This window comes from Magallana gigas, chromosome 1 (genome assembly GCF_963853765.1).
Source record: "Magallana gigas chromosome 1, xbMagGiga1.1, whole genome shotgun sequence".
Taxonomy (NCBI): Eukaryota; Metazoa; Mollusca; class Bivalvia; order Ostreida; family Ostreidae; genus Magallana; species Magallana gigas.
Window position 1 is genome coordinate 15,659,215 of NC_088853.1, and position 14,343 is coordinate 15,673,557.

The window sequence follows — 14,343 nt, forward strand, 5'->3', positions numbered from 1 at the left end:
CTTTACATACGCTAGAATTTCATTCGGAAGCACAATTCGTCTACTATACGTAAACTAAAGTTTATTCGTTCTTTGCTATTCAAAAAACAACAAAACAACACAAATTATTTTATTAAATGCATGGTTTACTTTTGGCATAACATAAAAACATTTCATGACGACAACTGATCATTCCTTTAAAAGTAAATACTTATTTCTTACCCCATTATAATGTTGTTGCTTCATATTGAAGTAAGACATTCTAGAAACACTCCGAAACTCCCTTTTGACTAAGGGTCACTGCTTCAACAATATAAAATCTTCATTTAAAGAATCGTTTTTGTTAATTAATGTATTTGTTTTCTGATATCGTGAACATTCACGTACGTTTGTTTATTCTATAGCTTTCATCCACCCACCAAAAAAAGCATGGGAGGGATGCATCAATACACATAGGACTGTCTTGTTAAAAGTTTAAAGCCACCCTTCTTCTTAACAACTGTAGTAATCTATTCATAGTTGTATATAAGAAACGTCGTTGTTATTTTATTTTCTTCTTTTTTCTCTATGACACTAGGACTCATTTATATCATGAAAATAGATACAATAGATTGAAATACTGTGATAGAAATTTTGGGTCTTTCATTTCTTTAAATGATTAAAATTTAAAAAAAAAAGTTCAATTACATAAAATAATGGCCAAGATAAGATGCGATGTTAAAAATAGATCGTGAGCATAAATCCATAATATGTATAATGTACTTGCGAATATCCATTACATTTTTTCAACTTTTACCAGGGGGGTGGGGGGTGGGGGGGGGGGGTCCGATGAATAGATGTGTTTGCCGAAGATTAGGAGTCCGAGGCATAATATCAGAAACAGTGGGGCATCAGATATCCGGACGCCATATATCCGGACGCTTCAGTTTACGGCCGGTTTTATTTGGGAACATATATGTTGTTTGTGTAATTATTTATCCGGAATTCCGCATTCCTGATCCGGACGGTCTTCCTTTACTACAAAACTTTCTTTCACAATGAACGTTAAAATGTAGATTATATTGTTCTGCCCCAATAAAAGTCGGACTCACAAGTGTCGGTGAAATCAGTTTATTTGGGAGACAGATAACCGTCTCAGACGACGGTAAAAAGCTGTAACAAAAAAAAAGTAACAATCAATGACTGGTACAGGTTTCCATACAAAAAATATTAGGACAGAGTTTGCAATTAGATTATGAAACCTTACACATATGATTTAAACAGTTGAATTCAGTCTATTCATATGATAAACAGCAAGTTAAAGTAAATTAATCAACTGCAACTCGAAATTAAATGACCAGAAATATGATGGACAAAATGGCGCCCCATACACCGAGCACATGGTAAACATAAAATACAAGATTTCAAGAATATGCATCGCTTAGCATTACTGACATGAAACATACAGATAATTCACATAAAAATATGTTGAAATAACCTAGTTTACAAATGTCAAAAGACTTACACTGTGGATTACAAGCCTCGATACAGAGAATCAGAGTTGTGCATACATCGAGTATGGCGCGGTTTTCCAACATAAAAAATTAAGTCGTACGACAAATCTTTCGTAACAAAAAATAAAATGTACACGAAACATGACACTCCCCGTCTGATATATAAAATTATATCACACAAGATTTGAATACAATTTAGTACAGAAAACATTCAGTTCTCCAATAATAAAATGAGTTCCGTCACTGGTCTGACGTAAGAGGTGGTCTTGCCGTCCTTGCTGACACGTACTTCAACCTTGCGAACCAAGTTGTCCTTGCCAGGAAACGTTGCAGTAATGCGTCCAAGCGGCCAGTTGTTGCGATGGGTTTCAACATCCTTTAACAACACTATGTCACCAACACTAATGTTACGTTGACCATGATGCCACTTCTTACGCGCTTGCAAGGTATGCAGGTATTCCTTCTTCCATTTGTCCCAGAACATCTTGGCGAGGTGCTGTACTCTCTTCCACTGTACCTTGAAGAGGTCCTTAGCAGTTGTGTCGCATACAGCTTCGGTCGGTACATCCGTCTTCTGAGTAAGCAAAATGCTTGGGGTAAGGACAAAAGGCGAGTCTGGATCTGACGAAACGGCGGTAAGTGGGCGAGAATTTATGATCGCACTTGCCTCGGCCAGAAAGGTGGTAAGTACCTCGTGCGTAAGACCCTGTGCTGAATGATCCTTCAACATGTTGTCCAATATGCGCCGTGTCAACCCTATCATGCGCTCCCAAGCTCCACCCATATGGGATGCATGGGGCGGGTTGAAAATCCAGGTTGTCCCCCGAGAGTGCAGGAAATCCTTGACCTGACGATCTTCCACGTTGATTGCGTCGATCTGTAGAGGGTCGGTAGCGCCAACAAAGTTGGTTCCTCTGTCGGAACGGTACTCCTTTGCCTGTCCTCGTATGGCTGTAAAGCGCTTCAGGGCGTTGATGAAGGATGATGCGGACATCTCCTCTACTACCTCGACATGGACTGCGCGTGTCACCAGACATGTGAACAGTGCTGCCCATCGTTTGCCGTTGGCTGGAACTCCCCGAGTGCGACGAGTCACGACGTCCCAGGGCCCAAAGATATCTACTCCCACCGAAGTGAACGGTGGCTCTCCTGGCAGTATGCGGTCTGTAGGCAAGTCAGACATCTTCTGGGTTGCGAAGCTCCCACGTTGTCGCCGACAAGTAACACACTTGTGAATGAGGGACGAAACAAGGCGCTTGCAGCCGGTGACCCAGAACCCACAGGACCTGACCTTTCCCTCCGTAAAGTGGCGCCCTTGGTGTTGCACCAGTTGATGGTACTTGCGTACAAGTAAGGTCGCAATGTGATGCTTCCCCGGTATCAGTATAGGGTTCTTGCAGACAGTCGCATCGTTGAGATGTCTTAAGCGTCCACCAACTCTAACAATACCATCGTCGTCGAGGAACGGACTCAATGCAAGAATGCTGCTATTCTTCGGCAATGGTTGTTTGGACCTCAGACAGTAAATCTCCTCACAATAGACTTCTCTTTGCACTGTCTTGATAATGTAGTTTTCTGCTCTTTGAGAGTAGTCTATGGACTTCGGTAAAATCTGTGATTTACCTCCCTTTCTGCTTATGATGAATCGCTGGAGCAGGGCGATACCCTCGACCAATCTGTCCCAGCTGGAAAATTTCTCATATCTCTGAGTTCCAAGCATAGGTTCACACTCAGTCTTCAAACATACAGGTCTGACTTCTCTGTCTGACAGAGGTTCCTGTAGGGGAAACCCTTCTGCCTTGGTTTCGTCGTCAATGCGCTGCAGGTGAGTAGTTCCTCTAAGCCAAGCACACTCTCCAATGTCCTTAGGAACTACGCCTCTAGTGCCCTCGTCAGCAGGGTTGAGGTGTGTCGGCACAAAGTTCCACTGCGACGGCTCACTAAGGCTTCTGATTTTCTCGACCCTGTTGGAGACGTAAATAAAAAATCGTCTCTTATCATTGTGGATATACCCCAATACCACACGACTGTCGGAAAAATACTTCACCGAGTCGAACATTATGTCCATGTGATCCATGACTATCTGCGATATCTCAATGGCTAGAACAGCTGCACAAAGCTCTAAACGGGGTATGGTATGGCCTGATACTGGTGCCACTTTAGACTTCCCTAGTAGAAATCCAGTCATCGCAGAGCCATCTTCGTAGTACACCTTCATGTAAGAAACGGCAGCTATGGCTTTCTCTGACGCGTCCGCATATGTCCACAGTTCCTTTCTTACTGCCTTGCTAAGATGTACCACGGTTGTTCTGGGTATGTGGATCTTCTCCAACTCCTTCAGAGATGAACTCCACTCTTCCCAGCTTGCCAGAATATGGTCCGGCAGCGGCTCATCCCAGTCTGAGGTACAGGTCACTACGTCTCTAAGAATGAGTTTCCCGCTGATGATAACAGGTGAGAGAAAGCCTAATGGATCGAAGAGGCTGTTCACTGTCGATAGTACACCTCTGCGTGTTGTGGGCTTGTCATCAGTAGAGATGCGGAACTCGAACATATCACTCGACAAGTTCCATCGCATACCAAGACTCCGTTGCACGAGCTGGTCCTCATCAAGGTTCAGGTCGTAGATGTCCTGTGCTAAGTCTCGTGGCTCAAACGCCTTCATGACATCCGCGCTGTTTGATGCGAACTTGTGGAGCCTTAGGTTCCCGTATTGCTTCAATGCGTCCTGGGTTCTGCGCATCAGGTCTACTGCTTCTTGGCTTGTTGAGCATGATGTCAGACCATCATCAACGTAGAAGTTCCTCTTGATGAACTCCTTGACATCAGGTCCATGGCTTTCCTCAGATAGTTCTGAGATCTTCCTGAGGCCCAGTGTCGCTATGGCCGGAGAAGGACTATTACCAAAAACGTGGACCTTCATTCGGAATTCTGTTAGTTCCGTTCCGATCTCGTTGTCCTTGTACCAAAGGAAGCTGAGAAAGTCTCTGTGCTCTTCTCTGACGGTGAAGCAGTGAAACATGTGCTGCACGTCTGCTACGACAGCAATCATCTCCTTCCTGAAACGAAGCAACACTCCAAGCAAGCTGTTGGTGAGGTTCGGGCCAGACAGCAGTTGGTCGTTCAAAGAGGTTCCCTTGAACTTCGCAGAGGAATCAAATACGCCCCGGATCTGGTGAGGTTTCTGAGGGTGGTAGACCCCGAAGAGAGGAAGAAACCACTGCTCCTGCGTTGACTTGGAAGTGGGTGCTTTCTCAGCATGATCGTTGTCGAACAGCTTTGTCATAAAGGTCGCAAAGTGTTCCTTCTTTACTGGATCCCTCTTGAGACTTGCGTCCAAGGCTCGTGCACGTCTCAATGCAACCTCATAGTTGTTTGGTAGTCGTAATCTTGGTTGGCGGAAGGGTAGGGGAGCTACCCACTTTCCATCCTCACCTATCAATAGTTCTTTGTTCATGATGTCCATAAACATCCTATCTTCCACTGATGATCCCACTTTGTTATCATCTGGTGTGCGTCTGAATAAGTGTTCATCAGATGAAGTGTCAGATACCCGTAATCTGTTTGTCACATCTCTGGTTGGAAGCTTCTCTCTCACGGATAAGTACTGGGCACATGGTTCAAGAATAGTTCCACGTCCGCTGTCCGTGATGAAGGTCTTGTACACATTCGCAGCTCTTGGTCTGTGTTGTCCAGACAAGCATGTGTCGCCGATGATCGTCCAACCAAGGGGTGACCTCTGTGCAAATGGTTCGTGGTCACGTCCTATGCGCTGCTCAAGAACATGGTGGACTTGAGGAAGGTCTCTTCCTATCAGCAACAGAATTTTTCTTGAAGCGTCAATGGGTAGGATGTCGCCGGCTATATCCCGCATGTGCTTGTGCTGAAGAGCAACGTCAGGTGTAGGGATCTCTTGGTAGTTGTTCGGTATTTCATCACACTCTAACGTGCACGGCAAGGGTAGTCTGGTCTCACCCCTGGCTGATTCAATATAGAGTCCTGAGGCAGTTCTCCCGAAGGTTGTCACTTGTCCAGAACATGACGTCATCAGGTAAGGTATTGTCTCTGTATTGATGTTCAGCAAGTCAAACAATTCCTTCTTAGCCAAGGTCTTGTTACTCTGGTCGTCAAGCATAGCATACAGAGAGACAGCTCTTCCATCATAGGTGACAGTCGCGGGAACAATTCTTGCACAAGATTTTCCCTTAAATTCCTTCCCTACTTCTGTGCAGTTGCTGTTTATGGTTGTGACGTGCTGTTCTTTTGTTACTTGCTGACGCCTAGGAGCCTCCTCCCCGCCATGAACTGATGAGGCCCTTCCAGTGGTAGGAGCTGGTGACGAATCAACATGGAGAGACGTAGTGTGGAACTCACTTCCGCATTCCTTGCACATGATGGCCTCTTTACAGTCTTGTTTCCTATGACTTGCGGAACAACACCGAAAACAGAGTCTGTGTTCACGGAGCAACTTCATACGTTCTTCAATAGGCTTGGCCTTAAACACTCGACAGTTATTGACACTGTGTTTAACACCCGGACCGGTGTGAATTATACACACATCAAGCTTCGGCTCGTTCAGATTTCCGGATCCTGTTGGTTGATACACTGTGGTTTTCTTCGTGTTCACTCTTCCCCTTGGAACGTTCATAGGCTGCTTTTCGTTGTGGTTAGCGTCAGTGTGATACGCAAAACTTGGGTCGTTTTTCACTCTGCTCATCTCCTTCATGAAGTCAACAAACACACCAAAGGGTGGAAACACAGTCTGATGTTCAAGCTTGTACTTCATGGCTCTGTTGGTCCATTTCTCCTGCAGGCCATACGGAAGTTTTGAAATGATGGGTCTAATCCCTGAGGATGAGTCTAGATAGGCCAACATTGCACTGTACTTCGGATCCTCCTTCAAAAACTTCATCTCCATAAGAATGTCTGACAGATCGTAAAGTTTTTGATGATCTCTGTTGCCAAGCTTTGGGAAACTCAACAGTTTGGCTCTTACGGATGCTTCCACATGTTCTGGTGCACCATAGCGCTCATCCAACCTTTCCCAAAGTCTTCTTAGTCCTCTTGAGATGTCGAAGATGTTGGATGTCCTCATGCTTGTTGCGTGCTTCTTAGATTCCGGACCTAAGTACTTGATAAGAAGGTCCATCTGCTCGGAGTCCAAGACTTGAAGCTCATTCACTACACACATAAAGCTGTGTTTCCAGGCACTGTATGATTCTGGTCTATCGTCAAAGTGAGTAAGTCTGGAGAATAGCAAGTCCTTCCTCAGGAGGAATCGGGTAACATCAGTTACTTGTGGTCCCTGATCAGTCACAAGTGGTGATAAGGGGTGTGAGGCAGCCACATACGGTTGTGCGACAGGCACGTGAGGGTGTGCGGTAGGCACGTGAGGGTGTGCGGCAGGCACATGAGGCTGTGCGTCAGGCACATGAGGCTGTGCGGCAGGCACGTAAGGTTGTGCGGCAGGCACGTAAGGTTGTGCGGCAGGCACGTGAGGCTGTGCAGTAGGCACGTACGGCTGTGCGGCACGCACATAAGGCTGTGCAGTAGGCACGTACGGTTGTGCGACAGGCATGGACGGCTGTGTGTCAGGAACCAAAGGCTGTGCTGCAGGTACATAGGGTTGTGCATCCGGGTCAAGTTGAGTCGGATCGGAAGTACCGGTCAGTAGTCCTGGCGATGCAGAAGGTTGACGTGGAGTGGATTGATCCTGTCCTGGTTTAAAGTTGCTGACTTCGCCTAAGGAACTCGTTCGTCTCTTCATAGGTGACATCTGTATCATGGTCGATTCAAAGGCTTGACAATCAGCTTCAGCTTCTGCAGCCTCTCTCTCGAGATGTAGCATTTCCATTGCAGCATCGAGTTCCACTCGTTGTTTCCTGAGCTCCAATTCTCTGGCGGTGTATGCCATCCTAGCCTTTGCTCGGCTTACATCAGCCCTCTTCTTCGCTAAGATGTCGGCAAAGGAGTCCTCATCCTGATAGTACTCTTCCTGATACTCCTCTTCATCTTGTGTGACGTACTGCCTCTTGCCATCAGTCGTCTGTGATTCCCGGGCATCCTCTGTAGGGTCAGGAGTGACCTGGGTGCCCTCTGTTGAGTCGGGAGTGATCTGCTCTGCTGAGGTAGACATCCTAGTCTTTTTACTGTTCTGCCCCAATAAAAGTCGGACTCACAAGTGTCGGTGAAATCAGTTTATTTGGGAGACAGATAACCGTCTCAGACGACGGTAAAAAGCTGTAACAAAAAAAAAGTAACAATCAATGACTGGTACAGGTTTCCATACAAAAAATATTAGGACAGAGTTTGCAATTAGATTATGAAACCTTACACATATGATTTAAACAGTTGAATTCAGTCTATTCATATGATAAACAGCAAGTTAAAGTAAATTAATCAACTGCAACTCGAAATTAAATGACCAGAAATATGATGGACAAAATGGCGCCCCATACACCGAGCACATGGTAAACATAAAATACAAGATTTCAAGAATATGCATCGCTTAGCATTACTGACATGAAACATACAGATAATTCACATAAAAATATGTTGAAATAACCTAGTTTACAAATGTCAAAAGACTTACACTGTGGATTACAAGCCTCGATACAGAGAATCAGAGTTGTGCATACATCGAGTATGGCGCGGTTTTCCAACATAAAAAATTAAGTCGTACGACAAATCTTTCGTAACAAAAAATAAAATGTACACGAAACATGACATATATCCAGCATTATACAATAGAAAGATAACGCTAGACCCCTATGAGTAGCATATATCAACACTCCCGACTTTCAAAATCACTTTCAAATTACCGAGAGTCCTTGTCAGATAGGATTAGCTACGTCTCACTTCACATAGCTTAAGTATCTTAGCCCATGCACCTGTCAAGTGCCATCGCTTTTTAAACGTCCCTTTATTTCAAAGAAAGAATGTACTTTTTAAATCAAGACAACTGGAAAGCTTTACAGAGCTTTGTGGTTTTACCATATTCAAAGGTAACTCAAATATGACTTGATGGTAATCTAGACATGTCTGAGTGGTATAATAATATGACTGAGTGGTAACTCAAACACGACTGACTGGTAACTGAACATGTCTGAGTGGTAACTGAAAAATGACTGAGTGGTAACTGAAACTTGACTTAGAGGTAACAAAAGCACTGAGTGGTCATAAATTTGTTTCTGTCTTTCAGTCGAATGAATGGTAACTGAAAAGTAACCGGCAGTCACCTTGTCAATTACCGTTCCCGGATAATTCAATTACAATTCAGATACCATGGGGTCCACCAAAAGTCAGATTTAATGTTGTAACTTTTAAAAAATAAATTGTCAAGTAGTAAGAATATAGCAAAATTGTTTAAACAAAACAAAACATTTCTTTGCAAGCTTCTTTTTTATTAAACTAAGGCTTATTTGTAAGAATTCGATTGACAAATGCTGGTGCATGCTGACAAAGTTTCAAAGTTGTTTGCATTCCCACAGCATCCTCCGTAAAAGAATGTTTCGCATCGCCCTGTTCTTCTGTTAAAATAATAACGTAGAATGCGTGCTTTGCAAGGTCCAGCTACTACTGGCAGCTCACAGCGGGAAGATAGAGGTCGCTCAACTGAAATCAAAAAGTATACAGCCTTCGGTAACATATATGGACTTGTAATATTAACTGCGCATTGTACTCTTGCAAAGGACTTAGTCCTGTTGTTTGACTTTAATTCTCCAAAAATTTTAGGAGGCCGATTTGGGGTTTTTTGCGAAAAAACTACAATAGCATAACTCTTTATTTTTTAACCATATGTAATTTAAACCAACTCTAGTTTATATGCGAAGGTTCATGAAAATCGACCGTCTGGTTCTTTTTAGGGACCATCTATAAATAGAGGTACATTTACTATAGGAATATATAGGAAACTGTCATTTTCCGCACATCAAAGCAGTTTTAAAAAATACTACAATAGCTTTTTTCTGAAATTGTTATATATGATAAGTAATATCATTTCCTACATTATAAGTAAAAAACACAAAATTCTGCCGTCTGGTTTTTAGTGGGGGCCATCTCAAAATATTAAAATGCACCAAATTTTGCTATATATTTGGATCATCACGAATGATGATTGGTATAATGGATTCATTCCAAAAATAAGGAAAATATCCTCGAGGATAGCATCATTCTGTTTATAAAATTTCAACAGCGTACAATTTTTACTTTTTCTTTTATGTTATTTCTTATAACGTACTCCTACAAAGCTTCATTTTATCATAACGTCATAAAAGCGCAATGGAAATGCTCCCCTACCGCACAACGTAAAAATCGTATTAAAAATAAAAATTTCCTTTAAAAATCTTAATATTTTTATCTGTATTTTGTTTATTGTGTTCAATTTTATAAATGATATCGAAAAAAAATCATAAGCAGTATAAAACAACTATATTATATTAGAATGCGCAGTAACATGCGCAATGCATTCTAAAGTCGGCCTCCTTAAATATTTTCGCTTTTAACCTCACATTCTAGAACCTTCTAGAAAAGAATGATTGCTAGGATTATTAAAGAATCGACTATTTGCAGGTACATGTCTTGAATTACAGCTAATTTGTTTCATGTTATAATATTCTACTAAGAGGTAACAAAATTAAGTGTAGTTAATTGCTAGACTGATTTCCCTTAATGAACGTTACGCCACTGAATTGTATTGAGTAAATAAGCCTTCAAAGTTAATGTTTGGTTTCTCATTGGTTGATAGCAAAGTGTTTTTCAAACGAAGAAATGCTTTTCTATGTCTTGTCATTCGGTCGGGAATTTTTTTCTTATGGGTTGATAGCAAAGTGTTATAGACTTGACATTTTGTAAACAGTTATCAATTAATCTGTTAAGTTTAACACAAAAACAAAACTCATAACTTGATATTCAATGAACTCTCTTTCGAATGAATTGTTAAGTGTTGTCATTTGGTCGGGGTTTTTTTCAGAGTTATTTTACAACTAAACCACATAAACACTGACAAAGAGAAACAAATCTGTCCATTGATATAACTCTTTTGTATTATTTTTGTTATCTGTTGTTATCTATTTTAGATAAAAAGCAGAATTCACCTTTCAAATTATTTTTCTTTTAATATATATTCATATTGATTGTCTAAATTTCTATATCAGCGTTTTATCACACACCTTTCTGTATAAGTATGCAAATTTTAGGGTTTTGTTTTCCTGATATAGCATAAAGGTAAGCAAATAAAGTCTAATTTCAAAGATTACGTTACAGATTACGAAAAAAATTCATAATCACTCTTTAAAACCCATCATATTCTACATTTTGTTTTACTAGGTGTACAATCATCATTTTATACCTGATGTATAGAATAAGGGTAAAGAGATTAAGACATACCTGGCCACTCAGTGACCCCCGGAGGAACACACATATCTCTGCACCCGCATCCCCATGAACAGCACTTGTAGTCTGTAACGAAAATTTAGAGATATTATTTTTATATAAAAAAAAATTAAAAAAAACAACCTTTTGACATATGCCCATTAAACACACAAATACCAAGCATTGTAGAAAATGATAAACAGCATGGTAGGATTGACTTTTTTAAAAACTTTAAAAAAAATTAAAAAGGTTGATTTTCAAAATCATTCAGAACATTCATCAACCATAATTTAGAAAAATAATTATTAAACATTTAACTGGTTTTTTTAAAATAGAAAAGGCATAATTATCAAAATATATATCTTTAACTCTGTATTAACCTTACGGGTTCACCTTTCTATAAATAAGATGACGTCAATTGGAAAAAAAGAAGGAAAACTTACTGCTGGGACATTCACCGTCATGCCCACACCTGATGTTGTTAAGATTACAATCACAGGGGGAGATCATCTGTAGGTTACATTGTCCAGGTTTGGTCCTTAGTCCATAGGGACAGAAGGGGGCAGGGAAAGGCGATCCTGTATTCTGACCTTGTGCCTGCTAAACAAATCAAAAAGGTCAACAAAGGTTAAATTAATGTTAGATAACAACGATTTAATCTGACATTACATCCTGAATTTGTTAACCTCAATTAACTTCAATATAAGCACATAATGGGTTTTGTTTTAACCTATCAATCTTCATGAAAAGAATAATTTTTATATTCGCAGTTAATCTAAGCATTTGTTGAGTTTTTTTTTTTTTGGTTTGCTTTATCGGATTATATTTGAAATAACTTTAACTTTTTTGCAAGAAAAAAAATTGCATCGCCGATAAAATCAAAGCCCAGAATAAATATTGGAAATTAAAAGTATTCAGAATTCTGGCAGGGTTTTTTCCTGTCTGAAACTTTTCGAGAACTTTCAATGATCTGAAAATGTTTTCAAAAAACGCTACGTTTAAGATATTTTCAACGTGTTTGTTTCGGCTTTTTATGTCAATTATCTAATTAAGCATTATTTTCGATGCCGTTTAAAATTTTGACCCTAGATACCATTAGCTTGATCAACTGTAAACATTGTCATAAAACGTACTTAAAACTCTACTTAAGAACTAAAATAAAAGTCGTACAACACAAAGAAGGTTATTAAAGGAAAACTCTTTTACCTCTTAAAAATTTTAAATTTCAACCACATGATCATTAAATATTTGCAAAAGATTTGGTGGTAACAAATGGAGCTAGAAAGGAAGAGAAGGAAGTGGAGATAATCAGTGTAAATGTAAGTCTCTTTAATACAAGTTTTTTTGTGAAATAAAAAATATCGTTAAATAAATATAGGATCTCTCATTGTTTGCGATGGTAAATGATTTTTATCCTACGAGTTGTGTGTTTTCTATCCCCGAGCCTTGGCAAGGAGAGAGACAACACACAACGAGTTGGATAAAAATCGTATACCATCGCAAACCATGAGAGATTCTTTTTATCACATGTTTTACCATGTCTTTTATTAAACCTCAATCCTTTCTGTAAAAATTATAATTGTGAGCCGCACAACACATCTACTGCAAGACGTCAACAACTTTACGCATGGAAAAAAGTTCCTTGAAGATTAATAAATGAAAATTTCATTTTCGAGCATTTTTATAACAATTCATGAAAAAATTAAAACAGCATTAAATGCTTTACATTTAAAACTCCACACTTCAACTAAATTTATTTTTGAATTTTTCATTCTACGTCAATCAACAGCCTTAACCTACGTAATGTTTAAATATGACGTCACGTGGCGTAAGAACACACAGTGGAATATTAAAAATTTATCCCATGAGTGATATTCATCGTATATTGAGATAAACATGTAATAAATCTTGATTATAAGCACTTGAATAAAAAATATTCATTAAGTGACAAAAATAACACTGCTTAAGGTTTTAATTTATTTCATGAAAAAAGTGTACTAAAATTACAATTTTATGATTAAACCCGCACAAGTTAAAGTAAAAATGATACTTACCAATGCAAAAAGGAGAGTACATATCACAATCAACAGCATGTCTACGAATCTAAGTTTCTTAAGTGAATGAATATTAAAAATTCTTTGCCTTTTTAAGTTTATATTTTCGGGATTTTTTTATGAATCATTCAGGTCAGTCATAAAGCACAACAACCATGAATTATTCACATGCAGATTATATACGTTTAATGTTTTGGCAAAAGAACAAGATCTTAATTAGTTAAAAACTATTATGCAACAGCAATTAAGGGCAAGATGGACATCTATTATTTTTCCAGTTTTCGTCAAGGACAGCATTTTTTTCCCCAGAATTAATGACTTGCGTAGATGAATTCAATGTTAATTATTCGATTTCCTTGCTAAATCTTACAAGTGCAACGTAGCATAAATTTTAACAAGTGTTTTAGAAAAAAAAGTACATCATAAAATTCCCTTTTCAAACCACATTTAGTTTAGAGTACAAGAATAAGTAACAAGGACGAAATGTTAAAATTAGCCCGTAATGTAATGCTTAATTAACATAAGAATATTCTACGTTTTTTCACCCTTGTCTTAAAAATGTGTTACTGAGGGACATGTGCGGATCCAGAACATTATCTTAAGAATGATTCTGTTTGACAAGGCGTGGGGATCGAGGCCTATTTTCAGTCAATTTACTACGCTAATTCAAATAATTTAACCCCCATGCGACCTCTTACATCCGCGTATAAGGGACAAAAGTCATTAAATTATATATATAAATGCTTTTATGCTAAAAGAAGTTAAAGAGAGGATGTCTAGAAGATCACTGATTACTATCGATCGGGTTCATCTTTCATAGATGAATTTTAATAAGAATAAACATTTGCAAGCTAATTGTTATAGCTGAACAATAATAAAGTTTATCCTGATATATTTCAGATCATCGTGCTCAACCTTAAATAACTCGTATCCAATGACCCATGCTATCAAACAGGAATAACAGTTAGGAAAATAAAATAAAATTGTCAATGAACTGGTGAAATGGACTTGCAGAGATTAATTCAATGTTAATTAATTGGTCTCCTAAATGAATTTTACACGTGCAATTCATATAAATTTTAAACAGTTTTTTAAAGAGTTTTTAATAAAAAAAAAAAACTCCCTTTTAAAAAAATAAAAAGTTTTATTGGCTTTATTTTTGTAGATAATTATGATAATTAATTTATTATTTAATTAATTTAATTCATCAAGTCACAAAAATAAATACATGATTTATTATTATTACATAACTGCTTGAGAAATGTAGATGGTTACAAAACAATCAACATTAATTACTTTCAGTTCATAATAATTATTGTCAGAGGTAGGAGTTTGTAGTTGAACGCAAATCGTTTCAACAAAAAAATGAGGGAGAAAGACACAGGACAGAAAATGTTATGTAGAGATAACAATTTTTTTCTGTATACGTGATTGTGTTCAGTCTT

The 14,343-nt window shown here is 39.0% G+C and overlaps 2 protein-coding genes across 4 annotated transcripts; both read right to left on the reverse strand.

Annotated features, from left to right (window-relative positions):
• Window positions 1–1,034: 1,034 nt before the first annotated feature.
• LOC136275321 (uncharacterized) lies at window positions 1,035–8,195 on the reverse strand. Of its 2 annotated transcripts, XR_010713888.1 has the most exons (3): window positions 8,065–8,195; window positions 1,484–7,712; window positions 1,035–1,131 (listed from the first exon to the last, which is right to left on the reverse strand). XR_010713888.1 is itself a non-coding variant. In XM_066084077.1 (2 exons), the coding sequence occupies exon 2, from the start codon at window positions 7,606–7,608 to the stop codon at window positions 1,684–1,686; it is 5,925 nt and encodes a 1,974-aa protein (XP_065940149.1). In that variant the 5' UTR covers window positions 7,609–7,712; window positions 8,065–8,195; the 3' UTR covers window positions 1,169–1,683. The 2 variants fall into 2 exon arrangements, 1 of the variants encoding a protein (XP_065940149.1); XM_066084077.1 differs by lacking the exon at window positions 1,035–1,131 and having other exon boundaries at window positions 1,169–7,712.
• Window positions 8,196–8,854: 659 nt separating this feature from the next.
• Window positions 8,855–13,051, reverse strand: LOC105343560 (eppin). 2 transcript variants are annotated; one of them, XM_066084101.1, is made up of 4 exons: window positions 12,899–13,051; window positions 11,288–11,441; window positions 10,860–10,931; window positions 8,855–9,086 (listed from the first exon to the last, which is right to left on the reverse strand). In XM_066084101.1, exons 1-4 carry the CDS (start codon window positions 12,935–12,937, stop codon window positions 8,890–8,892), a joined length of 462 nt encoding a protein of 153 aa, XP_065940173.1. In that variant the 5' UTR covers window positions 12,938–13,051; the 3' UTR covers window positions 8,855–8,889. The 2 variants fall into 2 exon arrangements, with proteins under 2 accessions (XP_065940173.1, XP_065940170.1); XM_066084098.1 differs by having other exon boundaries at window positions 11,288–11,444.
• Window positions 13,052–14,343: the final 1,292 nt, after the last annotated feature.